The sequence below is a fragment of the Molothrus ater genome, chromosome 4 (genome assembly GCF_012460135.2).
Source record: "Molothrus ater isolate BHLD 08-10-18 breed brown headed cowbird chromosome 4, BPBGC_Mater_1.1, whole genome shotgun sequence".
In the NCBI taxonomy this organism is placed as follows: Eukaryota; Metazoa; Chordata; class Aves; order Passeriformes; family Icteridae; genus Molothrus; species Molothrus ater.
Window position 1 is genome coordinate 48,466,250 of NC_050481.2, and position 21,977 is coordinate 48,488,226.

Consider the following 21,977-nt stretch of genomic DNA (forward strand, 5'->3'; position numbering starts at 1 on the left):
TAATAGCTGAGCTGGTACTATTATTTGAATACCCCTTAATTGTTGCATAGAGCTGCTTGATTCAATTTACTAGTGTCCTCTTCCCCTCACATTAGCCTTATAAAGGCATCAAGCAAAACACAACACTATGGAGCACCAAACAAGTATCAATACAACATCAGAGCCAGCCACATGGTCCAACACGTAGTCTTTCTGCCTGTAAAAAGATGGACTGCCAATAACCTTGAAATTTCCACTACCAAAGAAAATCACAGAATCATAAAATGGTTTGGGTTGGAAGTAGACCTCAAAGTCTACCCCCATACTATGGGCAGGGACACCTTCCACTAAACCAGGTCACTCAAGGCCCCACCCAGCCTGGCCTTGAACATTTCCAGGGATGTGGCAGCCACAACTTTTCTGGGCAAACCACTGCCAAAAGTAAGAATTTCTTCCTAATATCTAATCCAGACCTACTCTCCTGTTGGAAGTTATTCCCCATAATCCTACCACTACATCTTTATGACTTTCACATCAGAAAAATTCAACACAAAATCCAGCATAGTACAATTTTCTTAACATCATTAACACAAGAAAATTATTTCAGAAAATTTCCATCAACCATCACAATCGCCAAAAATAATGTACAATAATTTTCTGAGAACAGACAGGTTGAACTCCTTGCCATTTACAGCAGGAACCTCCCAGTGCAACATTAAGGCAGCAGTCAGAAAATATCTAAGCCAAGTTTCAGCAAGGCATATGATAACATTCCATTTCATTTTCAAAGTGCGCTGTGGGATCTCATACCAAAATAGACAACTGAAACTTCATACACAACTTTTCAGCCTCATTATGATCTCTCCTACAAAATATGTCTCTATAGCAAAAAATTTCCTGAAGTAAGTAGCACTTCAAATCAGGAATTGGGTGTTGTCCCATTTCTTTGGTTCCTTTGAGTTTACCAATCATTGTAAGGTATGGAAAGAATTACTCTGGGATGATTATATCTATTTGTTTGGCTAACAATACACATGCATTTCAAGACCTTTAACCAGTTCTAATTGGTAACCAAGATTCAGCCTTGTAAATGTGACAGAGAGAATGCTCTTTTACAAGGCATTCACTAAATAAAGTGAGTGAAACAGCAGTATTTCCTAGAATATACTAGGCAAAAAGAATGTATTTGTCATTAAGAGGGTTGACTGGAGGCATACTTCATAAAATTAGTTTCTATCTCTTGAAGCACAATTCTTTGAGTACACATTAGTGACTATTCACCTGGATAAAGTTCCATGGGAGTTAGTGGATGCATTCTACCAAATACCGTGGTTTCTTGTCAGGTGAGCAAAATGGGCTCAGGCCACATGGGAAGTACACTTGCTTTTTCTGACATTGATCTTCATTTCCACTGAGAGCTTGAGTGTTTCTCAGCCTTCAGTGAGAGGGCCATGGCACATTCTGGCCTTGTTTTTTCATCTGTTAGTTTAGTAACTGAAATTTTGTCATTTCTGAAACAAACTCATCAGGAAAGGAGAGAATAAAGTTAGTTGTTGCTCTGATGCTGTTGATCAAACAACCTGTTCTTATATTACCCTCTTCTTCCCTCATCAGTTTATTTAGGAGTTACACAATTTGCTATACAAGAGACAAGGTGCTGGGATTACTTTACTTATTAATACAGTATTTTCAAAATGGTTCCTTTGAGACAGGAAACAACACTAGACCATAAATTTTTTTATTTCCAGCAAAACAAGCTCAGCTTTTCAGTGGGAAAATGCTCCTGTTTCTGATAAGTACTTTTTGCTTGTCATGGCTGTATATTTAATGTGCTTAATATCTACCTTGACCTATACAAAACATGACATTGCCCAGAGAACTTGTCAATATGGGACTCTGGGCAACCTTGTCCAGCAAGTGGCGTCCCTGCCCATGGCAAGGGAGTTGGAACTAGATAATCTTTAAGGTCACTTCCAATGCAAACCATTCTATGATTCTGTGATTCCACATTTTGCAAACTCCAGTCAACACCTGTCCTAAAAATGAACTTTCTTTGGCATTGGCTTATGCCATATTTCCCCTCTGTGCCTACTCCGTATTACAATGCTGATTGTAATGTTCTGTAACCTGGCATCCAACCAGGGAAACATTTGTTTCCCCCAGGTGCAGTGCTTGTAGGAGATTTATAAGCTACTATTCCTGATGTTTATCTGCTATGTTTGATAAATGGCTTTCACCTGAACAATCTGAGTGGCAATATAAACATTTTTTCTTTGTTTGATGTAATCATTGGATCAGGAAATTGAAACCATACTTCTGCACAATTGTGTAACAGTGTTATAGGATATATTAGCCCTCTGATTTGCTTCTTGGGTCTTTGCATAAAAAAAATGCTGATTGGAAGTACTTATTAAATGTTATTACCACCTCTTAAGAACTAGACTGTGCCAGTCAGGTACAGATAAAGAGTGAAATTCAGGAAAACTAAATGGTAAAAACAGCACAAATTTGGCAAAACTTCAGATTACCTTGAGATCAGAACTGAATTTCTGGTGAAAATTACACTAAGGTTTGTTCTTTTAGCTAAAAAAAGTTACCAAGATAATTCACCATAAGATGCAGTTAAAATATAGGTATTTTGAAGCTGTAATCAAAAGAATGAACAAAAGACTTAAACTCAGTGTTGGTCACCAGCAAGTGTGGTTGAAGTACAGTGTTAAAATAACCTCCTGCGTATTCCCATTCATCTGTCTTTGCCAAAACTTCTGAATTCAAGTTGTAATTGAAAACTCATGTTTCCCTCATCCCTTTTTCTTTCTTTACTTCAAAGATCTGACCAGATTGCAGAGTAAGCTTCCCTTTCCCCCAGAAAGCCTGATTGCTCTTCATCTCTCTTCCATGTCAAAATGATTAATTTTTAAATAAGTTTTTAAATGAACACCAAATTTTGCCAGGCCTCCAGGAGTGATTTTATTTCCTCTTACACTCCCAGCATGTGAAACCCTTTTTTCTGCTGCCTCTCCCTTTTGGCTTCATTCTCTTAAGACAGAATACTTCACTGCCACAGTTGAGGTTTCTGACAGCTATTAAGGAGCTGATTTTAGTGAGGCCCTTACCTTTTCATGAGCTTTACATAAGGTCAAAATTACAAACCTGTGCTCAGGTGGGCTGCAGGGGTGGCTGGGAACTGATTTCCAAGGCACCAGCTCAGAAGTAGATGGCACCTCCTTGTTATGTTTGAGTAGGGCTGAGCATGTAATGAATCAAGCAAAATGGGACAGAAGCCCACCAGAGGTCTCACACCACTAAGCAGAAAGATGTCCCCAGATGGAACCTGGGGCATTTGTGGTGAGCACAGTTTCCTGGTTTCTGGACAACTGTACTCACTGAAAGTGTCACAAGTACCTTGCCCTTTTGTATGAAGATCATTACCCTGCATTGCCATAGAACATGTACAATGCCATCACTTCAGATGAACTCTGCTCTTCTGGCACATTCAGTTAGTTGCAGTCTATGTCTGAAATGTGTTGAATTCAAAGTATTGCTTCCCTCTCTGGTAGATTTGTTGAGGAATTCTCTGAATCCGATTGGACACATGTACCTAATCATCTTAACAATGAAAATACAAAGCACTTAAAATTATTTTAGTCTCTCCACAGCCAACACATTGGATTTTCAGGCTCCAAAACAATATTTCTAAAACTGGAATCACAGCTCTTCCATTTCCCTCCAAGATATCTCTATGAATACAGATACCAGAGAGCTTTCTCCAGCATCTCACAGGCAAACTCAGTTTTCTCCACAAGCATTTATCTCCTGAATTCCCTCTACAATATCAGTGTTCCCATTTTATTTCCCTCCAGCCAATTCCCTGTATTCACAGTCACAGAGCTTGTGTAATTACCGCTTGAGAGTTTCTGAAAATTAATTACTTTAACTCAGCATCATTTGCCCTGACCTTGGTTTCTACTAGTTCTGGCTCTTGGTTAGCTTTATCTTTTCAACTATATCCACAGAATAGGGAGGGGAGGGGGAGCAGAGGGGAAGGGGGAGCAGAGGGGAGGACCTTTGCTTCCACCAGCAATAACCTATTGTGTTTTACCCATTAAATCCCAATATCCACTCATCATCATTTTCTATCTCATCTCCTGTACTGCTTGATATAAGTTAATTCTTTTAAAAATCATCAAAATTCACAGAAGTTGTGAAGTACTTGATTATGTGTAAATAATTTGCAATAAGATTCACACCCAGTCCAAAGAAACCTGCTGTGAAACATTGCATATCAGTGGTCAAACTGAAAATTCCCTCTTCTGCAAGAAGAATATTATTTCTGGCAGATAAGACTAATGTTGTGAGAGGATTGCACACAGTTTTGATGTCTACACAAACATTATGTTGTTGCATAAATCCTGAGAGCATTTGGAGATATGTTAATTTAGGACTAAATTTTGGCTTGAATTTTCATTACATATTAGACTCATTTTGGCTATAGTAACATGTCTGATCCATGTAAAACTAAGGGGACCCAGCTTTTAAATTATCCCAGGGAGGGTTTATGACTTTTTACATCAATGAGAAAGGACAAGGAAAGAGCTGATTTCCACTTTGACTATTTTCAGCTGTTTATCTGGAGACAGTTTACTGAAGACTTTGCTCACAGAACAGCAGCATAACAGTTTATGCAATGTGCCTCAGACATGAGTAAGATACAGGCATTTTAAAATGGCCAGAAATTGGGAAGTCAAACTAAATGTGAAATTAAAAATCATTCACAGTTTATCATTCCTATATGTTTTCTGTGTCTACTAACAGACAACACATAATTAGAGAACAGGCAAACTGGAAGGTCATTGTTGTTTCACTGTACCTTGCAAACAGAAACTAATTAATGTAAAAGAGGGGGAAAAAAGTCTACAGCATGTCACCTAAGGAAATGCTGCTATCAGTAAATTAAAAATGTATGCCTTGAGCTGCATTGCATCTGCCTACCTGAAGCTGTGCCTGTAAACAGTGTGGAGGACCAGAGAACTGAAACAATGGATCCCAGATGGGTCATGAGAAGAATGTTAGTATTATTTACACAATTCTAAAAAAACCATAATCCCAGAAATCTGAGAATAAGTCTCTGCTCTTAGAAGATTTGTCCTAGATTACATCATTTAATTTCCTACTACTTAACAGTTATGAGTTACCACCTGGTGATAACAGTTATGTGTAGGAGTATGAAAATAATTATTATTCAACAGCTGATCAGTGTTTATTTCACTTCTATCTTTTATCACTAGCAGCAGGAATAAATACAGAGTGAAATGAAAATTGAACTTTGATAAAATTGAACTTTTTCTCTAGTTTAAAAAACATTGTTCAATTTTTGCCTTTTTTTTTTCCTTCAGGGCCTTTCTGTTTTCTGGTTCTACTCAAAACAAGAGGGGTTGGAAACAGAAGGAGGGAGCATGTAGGTCCACTTGAAATTGCTCTGTTTAGTTACTTAGAATTTGGTCATTTGACCAAAAAGGACCTTTTAATGCCTATAGACTTTCTTATATTTGAATGTATGTATGAAATATTTGAATAAATGACTAGTTATTTTTGTGGCATAGTTATTTTCCATACTGTCAGTTGACATTTTAAGTTACTTTGGGGATTTCTCTCTAACAATATGAGTAAGGTTTTTCAAATATGTTTACTTCTCTTGGGAGGGAATGTTTAATCCTACTACATATTCAGACTTTGGTGGTAATTCTGCTGTTTACTTATGTACCTTTTCCCACAATGACACCCTGAATTGTTAAAAAAAGAAACACAGTACATTTGCCTGAAACAGCAGTTGTGGAGCTCAAATCCTATTTTCTCCTGTTATGAGCAGCTTTTCATTTTCCTGTTATTTATCACATTTTTCTAGGTGTTTGAACCTATGTTGTGAATTTGGGGACAATCACAGGCCACCTCATATCCTCTTTGAGAATATTCTGTAAGTAAGGACGGCTTTAGTCAGAAGTGAATAGGACTTGCTGAGGACAGACAGATAAAAATGAAAGTGTTTGGTATCTCAGATCATGTGGAAAAGTTAGCAAACAGCATGGCTCTGAGTGAGTCCTGGTTTGTGAACCCTGACCCCATCTGGCTGGAAGCACTGCTGCTTCACCCAGTAGAACATTTCATACTGCAGAGAAACAGACTTGTGTGATCAGCAGCAAATGGCTGTCATGAAAAATGCAATGTCTGCTCTGGTCCTCTTATTTTTAACTTGGCAGTAGCTTTGGAATACCCTGTACAGTGTTTTTCTGCAGGCAGATGAAGTTTAAAAACAAGATGATTTCTATCCCTTCCCTCTCTCTCTTTGCTCCTGTCTTTCACTAAATCCTTACTCATTCTTTCTAAAACAGACTTAGACTGCTGTAGAAACTGATAAATGCTAATAATAACATAATAGTAGCACATGCACACAGGGATCTCTGACTCATTTTACGTTTAAACATTGCCAGGTGCAGTTAATGCATGTGGTGATCTCCTTTATAATTCCCAAATTTCAGTTAGTTTGGTTAATTAATAGGCATTAGAGGTCTATGAAAGCTGTATTCTAGTCTGTTGAGCTTCTTACCAATGCCATTCATCATATTGCTGAGTGGAGAATAAAACAGTTAGCTGGTAAGATCCTGCTCATGACATTACATGGCTCTGCCTTTTTTGGTCAGCTATGCTTTGTGTGGTAAGTGGGTCTGTTTTCCCAAAATTTAATTTCAGTATACCAGACTATCTTAGGAAACAACACAATAGTCCATTACTTCTTTATATTTGCAGCAGTGTTGCAACTGGTGATTTTCCTAGTGCTAGAGAGAATCAGCAAGTAAAAACTGGTATTCAGGAAAGCCCTAATCAGTCACACTTAGCTCAGTCAAAAATATATTGCATTTTAATTGAAAAATGTTTCAATGTTTCATGGATTAATTACAGCCTGGAGTCAATCTGTCATATATAACAGAACTGTTCACTCAAAAACAACTGAAGAAGGTAATAGCATAAATGAAATAAAGTGTCATTCTCAACTGCAATCATCAGCAGAGAAAATTCAGAAATTGCTATCATTCATCACAATTCACCTTCCTAAGGAATAAAATAAGTGGAAAGGGTTAAAAAAATCCTGGTTTTGATTTGGGATACACCCTGGAGTTTTCATGTTCAGCAGACAACAAGGTTTCTGTCAAAATTTATTATACCTTTTGCTGTATTCCTATAAACAGAAGCTGAAATGAGATGCACTAGAATCCTGAAACTCCCAGGGAATGGTGAGCAAATCAGGGAAACTACCACTCCCTCTCTGTTTTCAGTTCCACACACCTAACATATTATGTACTTTTTCTTTCCTGACACTTTATACAACTTGAAATCTAGCTGAAAATATTACCCATGTGGGTGGAGATAAAAAGAGGCTGTTGTGTAAAGGTTGGAGCTGTCATTTGCACTACACTAAAGTTAAGGAAAAGGACACCCATTTCTCAGGTGGACACGGAGCGTTGTCTCACCTGGGGTCACAAAGCCCTCTGCAACTGGTAATGAGTTCTGCACAGGTCTTTGAAGGAGGCAGAGATCAGAGTTATGGTGTGATTAGTACACTGAAGCGCTGATTCAATCCTTAGCTCTCAGAGAGCGCTATCATTCAACACATGGAAGTGCTGCAAAGGGGTGTATTGTAGTTATAGCACTCCTTTGTCCTGCACCAGCACTGAGTGATGAACGACCTTGTTTCCCCACTATATTACTTAACCTAATTGGAACTATGCTCTCAGCTATCTCATTACTTAATAATACCTAGAAATTTGGTACCTTCATCTTCAAACCCTGAGTAGTTAATTATTACTTATATACTCAATATCCATTTTTAAAATTAAAGATTTGTCTACACTGCACACTTTAAGTGCTTCATTTCCTTTTTTAAGCAAGAGATTTTCAAAAAAGGCAGAGTGCTCAAGATTTTTATGCAGATACAACTCCTCGACAGCATACATAAACCAGCTCTGCCCTAGAATAGCCTGTACTGTGGCTGCTGGCCTGATGTATGGAAGGGGACAGATGACTCATCCACCAGTTCTTTATAAGCAAAATACAAGACAACTTCATGAAGCAGAATTATAGATTTCATTGCTGGAAATACTCTAAGGTGTAATCTTTTATTTTCTTTTGGTTTTTAACCATATAGATATAATGTCTGAAAATCAGAATGTAGTAGGTTGTGTGCTTTATACCAGCTCCTAAACCTGTCGGGCAAAAGTTCTACAAAGTTAGTTATTCTGTATATATCACATCTACCGCTGGACTAATGTTTTACCAAGGCCAGTGTAAGCAGCTTTACGTTCTAGTCTGATTCAGGATTTTGCTCAGAGGTGTTTATTTTATAAATAAAATATTCATATAATAATACTTTTCATATGATAATGTTCTTACAGTGGGGCTAGAATCTGTATCATGTCATAGAGTTAAATGTGCTCTCTTCCAGGAATAAGACTACAAATGAAGAAGCTGAGATTATTAAATCATCTGTCTGCTTTTCTTTTGGAATAACATTACAATGGCTTCTTTGCATAGATAATCATTTAATACCATGCAGCAAGAAAAATCAATAACATTTATTCTAATTTCATATCATGTCTTCTAACATAAACCTCCATACTTGATTGCATTTCTGCCAGCTGAATAACCTTCTTCCAAAATGACAGTTGAGACTGCACAAAAAAACAGATCAGAAATTTCCCTAGACTGCTCTCCTGTTTTGAAACCTCTTGCCCTCATTTTTTGTGTCTTCCCAAGAGCCACTGGAGTAGCTGATGATGAAACCACCTGATTGAAGGAACTACATGATTCAAGTCTGCTCCCAGTCAGGGGCAGCCAAAAAAAACCCAACCAACCAACCTATAGTATAAATTATCTGCATTTAGCTGTAAATATTGGCCAGTGAAAGTGTCCTTCCACCCCACAATCTTCCACATGAGGATGCAAAATAATATCATCCACCAAGCAGACAGGTTTGCAGCAGTCTTGACCACCCAGCAGATACAACAACAGCTGCCATAGTAATATCTTCCAGTTAGATTAAAATAATCTATTTCCTGAACAAGTCCTTTAGAAATGGAGCTTTTGAAATCCTTATGACGCTTTGAACTTTCTGAGTAGGTGCTTATATTTTTGAATCATTGTGGGATTTGAAAGAACAACCAGATTTACCCACTACATGAGTGAATCTGATTGAAAGCATCATAGAATCATAGAGTCCATTGGCAGGATACTCTCACCTAGACCAGGTTACTCAGAGACTCATCCAACCTGGCCTTGAATGCTTCCAGGGGACAGGCATCCACAACTTCCCTGGGCAAGCCACTCTAATTCCTCACTACTCCTACAGTAAATAATCTTTTCCTAACATCTTAGCTAAACCTACTGTCTCTGAATTTGAAGAATTCCATTCCCCTTTGTCTGTCACTACATGCTCCTGTTAAGAGTCTTCCCCATCTTTTCTCTAAGCTCCCTTCAGTTACAGGAAGTCCACAATTAGATTACTCCAAAGCCATCTCTTTTCTGGGCTGAACAAACCCAATTGTCTCAACCTTTCCTCATAAGAGAGTCTGATCAGCTTGGTTGCCCTCCTCTGGACTTGCTCCAACAGATCAATTTCCCTCCTGAGCTGAGAATCCCCAAGCTGGGTGCAGCACTGCAGGTGGGGTCTCACCAGAGACCTCATCAGCCAACACCTGGAAAGAAAAGTTCTCAACGTGTAATGTGACAGGTGGAAGGAAGCAATAATGTTTAAAGAATTTAAGCAATAATGCTTAAAAAAAAAATAATGCTCTCATTTTTCACTTTGTCTATCAGTCTGCCTCTTAGGACATTCTCCACTTGAACAACAATGTTTCAAAGTTGCCTGCAGGGCTAGGAGGGAAAGTGCTTTGCATTTGGAGGTAGTAAACAAATAGCAAGACATGAGAGACTGGGCAGGAAAATATTGCATTTTCTTTAAAAAGCTGTAAGTTCTTTAGAGACTAAGTTCCTTCTGTGTTACAGAATTTTCAAGGAGAAATTTTCTTAAATAACAATGTATGTCTCCTTAAAGTTTCTAATAGTTTTAAAGCTTGTTAGACAATTAGCAATCAGTAGTATTCAAAACAAGGGTGAATTCCAAAGCAATTGTTCTTTGCCTTTGTACCAGCATTGGCTGACTTGTCAGTGCAGTTCATAACACTGCATGGTGTTATAAATGTGTGCAAATTTGGCTAGAAGGACTTTTTATATTTCTTTTTGAGAAATGGAGGAAGAATGAGTCCTTGTGGTTTTACTGCAGTACAGAAGACATGCTCATTTGACATTGATGGATGATGTCCCTAGATAAAGTTCCAAAGCAAAATGGTACTAAGGTTGTTAAAATGCTTTCCACAATCTGTACTAGCAATGAATGATGGTTTTTCTGTCTTCTTTCTTGCCATGCGTGAAATGAGTCTCTACCTCAGTGACTCCAGCTGCTCATCTGTGACCATTTCTGTTGCTTTTTCTGATGGAGGTTATAAAGAGTTGTGCTGTGGCAGCTTCTCCACAATATAACCACTGCATCAAGCAAAACCACAAGATTGCCTGTTTGGATGGGGAGATGCAACTTTACACCTTCTTTTCAAAATCAACAGGCTGGGGATCCTGTCCTATCTATTATTCTTCTTACAAGCTTTGGAAAAATTCATTGAGGTTTCATTTACATGTTTTGTACTACCTTGCAATGGATGTTGCAGCAATTAGAAAGATTTTCATGCATGAAAGCCATACCCTTTTCCCTCTGGTTGCAAATTCCATTCTAAAGAATGTTTTATTATATTTCAGCTACAAAATTATGATGCCACAAAACATTACAGTTACAGGCTAAAGTTCCAGCCAAGAAAAAAAATTGTCTTTTTGACCATTTTTTTCTGTCAAGCTGTTAATCATGTACCTTGTTTTGGTGCAGTATGTAATAAACTGTAGATAAATATCCAACCTGAGTAGATAAATATCACAGCAAGCTGTAGACAGACTGGAATAGTCTAGCAACAAAATACCTGTGGCACATATACATTTATATTTTCTAGCTTAGTGTATTTGCAAATCCTAGTTCAGAACTGAAATTGTTTTGAGATCTGTAAACTAAATAATGGGATTTTAATGCACTTAACTTGTTAGAAATTTTTTTAAGTTTTAATAAAGGGATTTTATCTTCATTATTGGTTTTTATTTTCATTATAACCATATTTTTGCAATTGCACAGCTGTGCACTTTGGTGACAAATTGGCCCAATGTAGCCAAATATTTGCTTCCATGCTTGTGAAGTTATAAGTAAAAGATTAACTTAACCTAAGACACTCAAGTGTGAGAACTCCAAAATATTTGGTTGCAGATTAATTTATTTGTGCACAAAATTAAGGGTTAATGACCAAGTATGAGGCTAGGAATTAAGCACATAGGTAATTTATTTCATCTTTATGTGTTCTACAAAATGTATTTGCTGTGTTGAAGGCATGCAAAGGTTCAGGGTCAATGAACTACCAGGCAGCCTGTTGTACCATGTCAAAGAAAAGTGAATAGCCCCAAATTTTCTTAACAGTCTTAGTTATAAGAATACTTCAAAACACATTTTCTCCTTATTTTCCTGCTGAGTTATAAAGCTGAGCTTCACAGATAGCAAAAGACAAGAGTTATTGCTACTAATTAATGATTAAGACTAATCAGTTAATCTTTTTCATCTCTGTTGTAAGAGGCCAATTCAGGAAAAAAAAATTCTGTGCTAGAATCCTAAGATATTTTTGATAGGCTTCTTATGTGACATGACCCTTTTTCAAGTTAGTTTGAAGTAAGATGAAGCATTTTCCATGTTAATTCAAAGTCTGAGCACCTGATTGAGCAGTCCCACAAAGCGACATTATGCAAGAGTCACAGAGCAGTACATAGGATCAGACCCAGTGCTCGTCTGGTATTCCAGGTCATCTACCAGACTGATAATTAAAAGTAGGAGTCTGGAAAGCATATATGGCATTCTTACTAATACTGTTTCCTTTTACGACTATTTTCAGCTCAGAAAATTTCCTGAGGCCAATATGACTTAGGAATCCCACTTAGTACAACCAGGAAGCCTTTTCTTCCATTTGGCAGTTGCATTCATTCTTTCAAAAAGAAAGCAAATCTATTTTTAGATTTAAAGAGAGAGGATGAAACAAGGCAGCAGAACATGATTATTTGCAATCTCTCATGTCTTGAATACCGATTCTATCCTCTATCTCCTCTCTATCTCTTTTTCCTAACAAGCAAGTCACGGGCTACAAGTTTTTCTAGGATATCTCCATTCTGGAACACTGTGATCACTATTGTGCTTAAGAGAAAAAGGGAGGGAGGAAGGGAGGGGAGCTCTTGGTGCCTCTGAGGCTTGGTGGCACCAAATGAGATTTGGAGAATCTTAGTTTTTGAGCTTGATGTCTAAGTCCTTCCTCAGAGGCCTGTGAGTTTTTTGAATCTGTACCTAAAGTCGTGATTAAATCTAGTACTACATATTCTGCATATACGTATTTACTGCAGTAACACCACTCCTTCTTTGCTATGCTCTTTCCCATGGAAGGGACAAGGCCAGCATCCCAAGAACACTGACCTCATTTATGGATCCTTTACAAGGATCAAGACTAATCAGGGCGAGAATAATTTTGAGGCCATGCAGTGCACTGGAGCATTAGACAGATGTCCAGTACATGCTGGTCAGACTGCCAGCAGTAAAGCCTATAATTTTGTTTATTCAATTATTGATTCAGTCCTTAAAAAGTTCTATATATATAACCACAGTTTTGTTGGTAAGCCACCCAATGTTGAGTGTATTGAGAAGTTAAGACATCCCGTATCTACACTTTCTGAAAATGAGACTGCCAAGTCTTTTTTAATTCAAAACTTGTATATCACTTTCAGAGGTTTAGACAGTTAAAAATCTATTTACTGATCCTATCAAGTATATGTCAAATATATATTTCAAGTCCAACAGGAGCAAATCCTAAAATGTCCTGAATAGTCTAGTAATAGACCTGTCTGACCTCAGTGCTTTACAACAGATTTCTCCAACATGTGAATAATAAAACCAATATCTTAAGTACTGACCAAATCCAGGTTCCAGTTAAAAGCTCACAGACCTGACCATCTCCCTTTTTAATTCAGTGTGTGTGTTCAGACATCCACTCTGGAAACTGCTAGAACATGATTAACAGCATCAGCAGAGTCACTGTCCAATGCAGTGTGGTCACAGATTAAAGCCCTTCTGAGGCTACAAAGCAAGTGGTGAAGCAACTCTATGCCCATTCCAGTAGTGATCTAGTTTTCCTTCTAACTCTGAATTTTCTGTAAAAAGCAAAAACCTGCTTTTCATAATCACTTGATCCTCTATGTTATTACAATTGTTCCTCTTCTCCAGTTGATTTCAGTTCAACGCTGTTCAATAATTAGTTTTGCAGACTTAATAACACTGGGAAAATACACTGGAAGTTTGTAACTTAGATACTGCATCTCACTGGTATTTATCTCTATCCATATAAGGGACATTACTACATCAAATGCTCTTTACAAGCAATCCATTGTTTTCTTTTGTAAGCTATGTCCTTTTGGGAGTCAGAGTAGTGTGTATGGAGGAGAATATGAAGGCAAAGATCAGGAGAGTTTTTACAATCTTTGCCCAGTCCTAGAAGAGGATTTTGAATACAAATAATCTAGTGATTTCTGGAGTCTCAGCACTGATCATCAGCTGATCAGCAAGAAAGAGAATACTCTTTATCAAGAGAAGTCTCTTCAAGTCTTATCAGGACTTCTCCAATGAAAGTGCAGATCTCTCTTTCTCATCTCCCCAGACTTTTGGGGATTGTAGTGATATATGCTCCAGAGATATACAACAGTGGTATACAACATGCTACCCACCCTAAAAACCTTTGCTTGTATTACTACACAGGAACCTTTCCTTAACATCACTTCGCAGCCTCTGACTTCTTTGGAAGATGGTTGGTTTTTCTGCTGTACTTCACTTTATTTTGTTTGTGGCATTAGCTAGCCCTATCAGTTTGTAAGCTCTGCATGTCCTGCTGTATATTCACTTTTCCAGGTCACCTGCGAGTAAAGAAAGATGAAAGTGCTCTTAACCACCCCAAAAGCTCTCCTCTTAACAAACTTCCATGTGATTCTTTATTCTTTCCCACCTTTCTCTCTAAACATTAATAAGCTCATTCTTCATCAGGCTGAAGAGTGACTTGCACGTGACAACCTTACATGTGAGCTCTACCTGAGGAGCTGTGCTTGGGAATTTTGTAAAGACTGTGTGTGTTATGTCTGACTCCTCACCCATATCCTCTCTGACGCAATGCTCACCAAGGCATTCACCAGGTTTGTTAACCAGACCTGCCCTTTTGCAAGAGACGTCAGGAAGCCCTGCCTGAGAATGAGTTCTGGGGCTAATTTAGCAGAAACTGACCTTTCAGAGGAGGCTGGAAGGCCACTGGAGTGTGTAAGTATGGGAATGGAGGGAAAATACCCATGCTGAAACATGGAAAATGAGGAGAGACCTGTGTAAAACCTTTGGCTGAGCTCCATTGCACATTGGGATGCCAGTTTGGCATAAAATGATCATTGCGCTACCTAGTAATATATGAGATAACCCAAGGATTTTTGCTCTATGAGATTTGGCCACAGCCATAGGAATGGCTTAGTCATAAAAATTAGTTGTGAAGAGAATTATATTTATTTCAAGGAAAAAAATAACTATTTTCTACTGCTTTTTACAGAAAGTTACAGGAAATATTCATAACCATTTGCATTTAAATAATATTGAAATATTAGAATACAGAATTTTTGTTAGTATACTGAAATAAAACCACCATTACTTCAGATATGCAGAGAAGGGGCTTATGCTTCTGACATAATTGGCAAGTCATGTCTCCAGCTTCACAGCTGCCAATGCTGTCAGCTTTAGAGTCTCAGCAGGAGAAAATTTATACCAAGGAGGTGCATGAATAGGGAGAGTGGGAGCTCCAGCTCCCTCCTGCTTTTCAGGATTTTCAGTAGTGTGTGTTTCTCACAAATAAACCGTTCCCAGCTGTCTGCCGCCTGCATTTCCAGCACTGTGGGAGGCTATCCCCAGGCCCAGGTTAGGTGCTAGTGGAGGCTGGGGGACACATGTGACTGTCCCTGCCTGCCACAGATGACCACCAGTGACCTCCCTCCCACCTTCCCAACCCAGAGTGGTTGTTACATTAACACCCATCACCACCCCACCCACCACTCCCTCACCCTGCCAGGATGTGGTTGCCATGTCAACAGTCTGTTTGTGGCATCCACACCAAGGAGGAAAAGGCTGGAGGTGTTGCCATGGAAACCATGCTGTCCTGGAGCATCAATAGAGCTGGTCTCTTCCCCACCTTTCTTCCCCCAGAATGTTCTGCCTTGAAGCTGAGGAAACCCATGGATGTGTCCTGCTCCATCCCACATTCCTTCCCCATGGCTGTGTTGGCCCCCACTCACCTGGCAGCAGCTTCACCAGGGGATGAGCTGGTGTGCAAGGGTGACCTGGAGGGAGACCTTTCACTGTCACAGCACTGGAGCAACTCTCATCTGGGGACACAGTCCTCAGACAGAGTAATGTGAAGGACTCAGCTTCCCAGAGAACAGTGGAAATGAGAGGCCACAGATTGAACGGGCGAGGGAAGTGCTGGGTGCGTGACTGTGGGAAGATGTAGCAGGGGACACACATCTAGATATACATTCTCAGACCAGGTTTGAATCATATAGCAACAATGACCAAAAAGACCTTTTAATGTAAAAATACTTCCTGCCTTACATCACTCTCTTAAAATTTAAAAAAGCTCCAGAAGGTGTGATTTCTTTCAGATAAGTTTGTAGTGGGAAGAAAGTGTCTGAACCAATTCTGTAGAAAGGCTGTAGTAAGAAAGTGTGAAAAAAATATTCACAAATCCAAATATTTCCATAGAACATTAAAATACACAAGTGCTTTTAGCACAGGTATTTGAACAGAGAAAATCAAAGGTCTTGACTGCACAACATAATGAAGCCCAGTTAATGAATCCCTGCTTATCCCTAGAACATCTGAACAAAGTGATTTGCTTTAAAGGATCTCTCCTCTATCAAAGGGACCCTCTAGGAGATTTGGAGAAGTTGTATATTAAAGGAGCTTGCAGATAATCTGAAGAATCAGAATGCTGATATTGCAGAAAAAAGCCACCCCCTAGTTTCAGGATCACAGGACACTCACACACACTCAATATTTGGCTTCTTCCATGCACATTTTAGTAAGACGGGAACCTCGCTTACCTCCCAGCAGGGCCCAGCCGCAGCTTGGAGCAGGCCCGAGAGAAGAGAGGGGTAGAGAGGATGAGAGGATAAGAGCATAAAAGCATAAGAGTGTAAAAGGGGTAAGAGCTAAGAGACAACAGTAAGAGCTAAGGGCATAGAAAAGTAAGTAAGTAAGCAAAGTTCCCGTTACAATACAATAAATCATCTTCTGTGTTGAATATTCTGATTCTCACTAACCAATCTAGTACAACACACAAATCCTATAGCATTTCCATACAGCCTATAAGAATCACTACATTACCATACTGTGCTACATTTTAAACCCTAAAAACTCCTCTTTGTGCCCCTTCTGCCAAGCTGGCAGGGTCTGCTCGACCCTTGGACCTACCTGCTTGCAGAGGGTCTTGTTTCATCAAAAGGGGATTACCTTCAGCAGCCACAGCATTGTTTTCCCATTGTTCAGTAACTAAGGGATCTCAAAGCTTGCTTTCACTTCAATCTCGCTTGTAGTTTCCATCTTCTCAAAATCTTTTGCCAGGCAATCATATTTATAAGGCTTTCCTGGTTCATCCTCCCCAACAGTTGTTATACATTTGCTGCTGCTTATCTAAGAGAAACATGTAACTGGAGATGACCTCACATAATCAAGAGGGTAACTCAGAAAAATGCCCAGATCGAGAGATTTTGTGTTGTACCTGCTAACAAAGACATCTTTCTGTTGTACTTAGCCTTCGAAAGAAGAACTCTTGTTGTTCTCTAACTGGTATTACAGCTCAATTAATTGTCTGGAACATGCTTACAGAAAACTAGAAATCATCCTCTAATCTCATTCTAAAGGCCATTATTTCATTTGTAATTGGATGGATTTCAATCATACTTCTCATTAGGATTGAGCAGTTTCAAATCCATCTCAAAGCTAACCTTTGTCTTTTGCTCTCCTCTGTGCTCAGCATGTGGCATACAAAATTGGCTCAGAGTATGACATAAAAGATATGCAAACCACCATTCTTTTTCACTAGATTTAGGGCTTTATCTCTGGGGAAATCTGAATTTGTGTAGAAACCTCAAATCATTCTATTCTCTGTATTGCTGAATATATGTCTTAATGTAAGTATATACAGTTTTTTCTGGACATCACTCATCTAGACATGCCTAGGAAGAAGCTTCTCAGTTCCACATGTATTTTCCTCATCCACTTTGAAAACCTGCCTTTTCTTTTGGACTTTGCAAAGCCTGTAGCAGAGTTCTTCATTGGAATTACATGCCATATGAAAAACTGTTTTCATCTTCTTATTTAATTTTCCCCCTTTCTTCCACAGTATGATATTGTCAACTAAAAAAAAAAAAAATCCTTACCACCTTTTAAACCAGTCATTATTTTGCAGGTTTTAATTAAGGAACTCTGTGCCAGACTTGGACACATCTACTTTTCTGAAGTTATATATAAGACGGATATGCCTCCTTTCAAGAAAATACTTTCTTCTGGCAAAACACTACATGGAAATAGCACTGGTCCTACCATTAACTCCGCTAGGAATACAAGAAGCCTTGCAATCAAAGTACATTGATCTCAGTCCATGGGCCTTTCCTGAACAACTTCCAACCGAAAACTGGGGATAGAAAAAGCAATAAGGCAGGGACACTAATTAAGATGCATATGTCTTCAAATGGGTCTGTTTATTTAACTGATTCAAATTTCTTCGTTTAGTGCTACTGATGTAGCTAGAAGAGAGCTTTTAGAAGGGAATGAGGCTAGTGGGGTGAAATTGGGTACTCTATGTAGTGAAATAGCACAGGACAATGAAATTGAAGTTGGAGAAGAACCCAAATATGCCTCAATTAATACTTACTAATTCAAATCTACTTTCAAAAAGTCAGTTTGTTGCAAATTTTATCAGAATAAGGAATTAAAGACAAACTCTTCCATGAGTAGCTTGAAAGAAAGCAAACTACTTGAGTGCTATGTGATGTGATGTAATGAAATGAATGAAAATGAACAGGAAATTCTTCTCTGAAACATCAATTTCTACAGGAACATTCATATTGACAGAAAGACTGTTCATTTAGCTACAACACAGAGGATAAATTCCTATCCAGAAGCAAGAGAATGTTAATCTATTACCATTTTTTAATGTAATACAAAATTACCTCATTTCAAAGTAATTTCAAAATGCAAAAAGAATCATTATTAAAATCAAATTCCCCATGATTTAAAACTGCATAAAAAGTTTTAAAGTAATGCCCTGAAACCATCACAAGATAATTTAATTGAAAAGCATAATTCTGGATTTTAAGAACTTCAGAAAGAGTCTGGTTGCACATTTGTTGCTGTCTGTGTGAATATTAATGATTGAAAGGCTTGAATAGCATATACAGATAAAATATATATATGAGATAAATATTTTAGAACTTTTATCTTGATTTTTCTTAAGGCCTGTGTTTCTCTGACTAAGGCATTAGTGTGGCATATACTGTTTCAAATACAGATATTCTGCTCCTTCTACAAAATAGATAGAAAACAGACATTAATAAAAGAGACCTCTGACTAAGATTTCACTCCCCTGAAATTTTCATGTGGGAAAACCATCATTGCTGCCACCCTGCACCTACTTTGATCAACTCTGCAGATTAAACAGAATGGAATTTACAAGTATACATATTTACATGTAGGAGACAGTAGATAACATCATAACCTCATTAGAATTAATATAATAGGAGAGGAAACATGACACGTCCCTGTACAGGAGACCTGTACAGATCTCCAGCAAAGCCCCAGTTAATCCTCTGGCACATTTCTTTCCTCATCCAGACATAGGAACCACAACATACATATTTATACTCAGCAAATATAAGGTCAATTTTAAAAAGCAAAGTTCACAGCCAGTATGGAGTGTGGAGCTGTTTGATACTAGAAGGACCAATGAGCCCCTCTTGTGCAAGTAGATAGCAATGGGAATGAGACAGAATATTGAGAAATCCTAAATGACAGCAGTCTGAACAAAGGGAAGAATAATGTGTGGAGTTAAAAGGGACAGAGAGACAGCTTACAGCCAGCAGATCTGCACCACCTACCTGAAATACTTTTGCCAAATTGTCAAAAAGGGCTTGACCAGCGCTGACTTTATGCTTGACTCCCCTGACTGTGCCATTTTTGCTGAGGATGTTGACTCGCTTTGTACCAAACCCCTTCTCTTTAGTGGCTCTGACCAGAATGAGCAAGTCATCCTGCTCATTATCATTCTCATCGCACTCCGACCCCGCGTGCCCGTTCTGCTGCCCGTCCACCTCGCTCAGCCGGCTGGTCTGGTCGGTCTCGGAGCTGCTGGCATACTCGGAGTCCAGCGAGTCGGCGGCCTCGCCGTCGGCGTACACCTCCTTCAGCACCCGCCCGCTGTGCGAGGACGCCACGCGGAACCGAACCTTCCTCAGCAGCCGCTCGCCGTCCGCCTTGCCCTCGCCTTTGAACATTGCCTCTTCCATGGATATCAGCAGCTTGCATTGTTCCAGCGTGGTGCCCATTGCATTCGCCAGTTTGTCACACTTAACAACAATATCAGCGCTGTTTTCTGCTGACAGGGGTTCTCATATTAAACTAAAGAGGGTTCCCAAGAAGCCACTGCCGTTCTGCAGTTAATAATGGATGCATTTGTGCTATGGTTACCTTTAAACTAAAACCTGTAAAGTGATCTCATTAATTAAATATTAAAAGGACATTGTGTACTTTTTAGCACTAAGGAAGAAAGCAAGAAAGGGAGAAATTATATTCATTGATTAAAATAAGGGGAAGGGAATGGAAGGGAAGGGAAGGGTTCAAAAAGCATTTGGACAATGCTCTCAGGCCCATGATGTGACCTTTGGGGTGCTCTGCATAGGGACAGGAGCTGGACTTTGATGATCCTTATAGGTCCCTTTGAACTCATGATATTCTGTGATTCTGTAATAAACCAAATAATAGCAATTACACAAGTTTATATGAAAGCAGTTTGATTTGCTAAAAAAGGCAAAGAGGAAGAGTTTTTCATGAGACCTACAAAGTCAAAATTGTTTATGTTCATTGCACCTGGGGGAAACATGAAAAACTTCGGCACCTGAATCAATGATGAGTACATTTCTTTCATCAAAACTTTTAACTTCCCTACCAGTCAAACTTCATTCACCAAAGTCTGCTTTTTACACAACCTTTTGGAGATTTAGCAAGGAGCTGCTACTTGATGGTTTTCAGTGCTGACCTTTTCACAGACTGGCAGAGCAGTGGAGAAACAATTAGTCAGAATTTGTTGCACATTTATTTAATAACACAATGTTATTAAATAAAACTGAGTTGTAGCTAGCACCACACAGCAACCACAGCGTATGTTCTGCTTTCTCAGGGACTGGGCAAGGGAATCTGAACAAGGAGTAGGAGAAAGCTAATTAATTGAGGCAACAAGGATCAACAATAAGAAGTAGGGTAACATGGATTCATCCACAGGGAATCACATTGCCCTATCCTAGCAAATCACAAGTAGTTGTTGCCACAGTGTTCAGCATGAATCTCTAGATGTAAAAATAACCAACCCACACTTGAGGTTTCTAGCTATGTCTACTCAATATCATGTAGTAGCACCTTAAACCTCCAAGCTGCTTCTGAGTTTGCATGATGATTCCTACTTACAGTGCTATTTCTGTGTTTTCTTCATTTAAAGAAAAATGCAGCATTAAGACCTCAATCCCCTTCTCACTTTCCTGACAAACATTCCCTAGACACTCTCCACAGCTTAATTTTCTCTCTAGACTCATGAATAGTGAATTGCTTCCTGAAGGCTGTGACCCCCCCAACAGGTGTAGGCATGAAATGACTCCCTAGATGCTCAGCCAGCCCAGAATGGTAACACCTGCATTCACAAGCAGCTGCAGAGCTTCAAGCATCTGAGACTTTCCGGTCAAGATTTTAAAAATGCCGGTTCAAATCTTTCAATAATTATGTGGGGGTTATTTTGACTTTATTTAGAACAAGAGGCATGAAAATATTGTTCTTCAGCCCAAATAAAATCACGATTTTTCAAAGCTGAAATCTAAAATCACTTCTCTCCCATCCACAAAATGGAAACACAATGATTAGTGGCATTTCACAGCACTCGTGTTTGCCACACTTCTTTCTACATAAGATGATTCACTGTATTGTTAACTACTATGATTAATGCAGAAAAAATTGGTAAGAATAATGTTACAAGAGTTAAAATACATTGTTACTTGTCTTTCAAAGAGAAACATCTAGTATCAAAGTCTGTACTAATATTGAATACAGTTATAAGAATATTTGTGAAATTCATTTGAGGAGGAGGATGCTGAATCACACTGATTGTCATAGCCACTTGCCCACAGGAGTTTTGACAAGAAATATATTTCATTAGTACTAAAATGTGACTCAGAACAAAGAACATTCTGTAGAAGAATGAATAGTTCAAAGTATCTTTCATGGAGTTGTCCAAACAGGGCTGCAAGACACCTGGAGAAATTACTTAGCCTGCTACCTATGCTGAAGTTAATTATATCATAGTATTTCCATGATTATCTGAGTGGCTTGGAAACCTGCAGTAAATTACTTTGTTCATATTCATTTTTATTTAAACAACACAAACCAACTGTCTTTCAATTAATTGCCATGCATTTAAAAAATCAGA

At 38.7% G+C, this 21,977-nt stretch overlaps 1 protein-coding gene across 1 annotated transcript in view; it reads right to left on the bottom strand.

Annotated features, from left to right (window-relative positions):
* Positions 1–19,833, bottom strand: part of GRXCR1 (glutaredoxin and cysteine rich domain containing 1) — a 38,403-nt gene extending 18,570 nt beyond the window's left edge. Inside the window, exon 1 of the mRNA XM_036382450.1 lies at positions 19,387–19,833. Within this exon, the coding sequence (XP_036238343.1) occupies positions 19,387–19,833 (447 nt within the window). The remainder of the gene's footprint in view (positions 1–19,386) is intronic.
* Between the last annotated feature and the right edge of the window lie 2,144 nt (positions 19,834–21,977).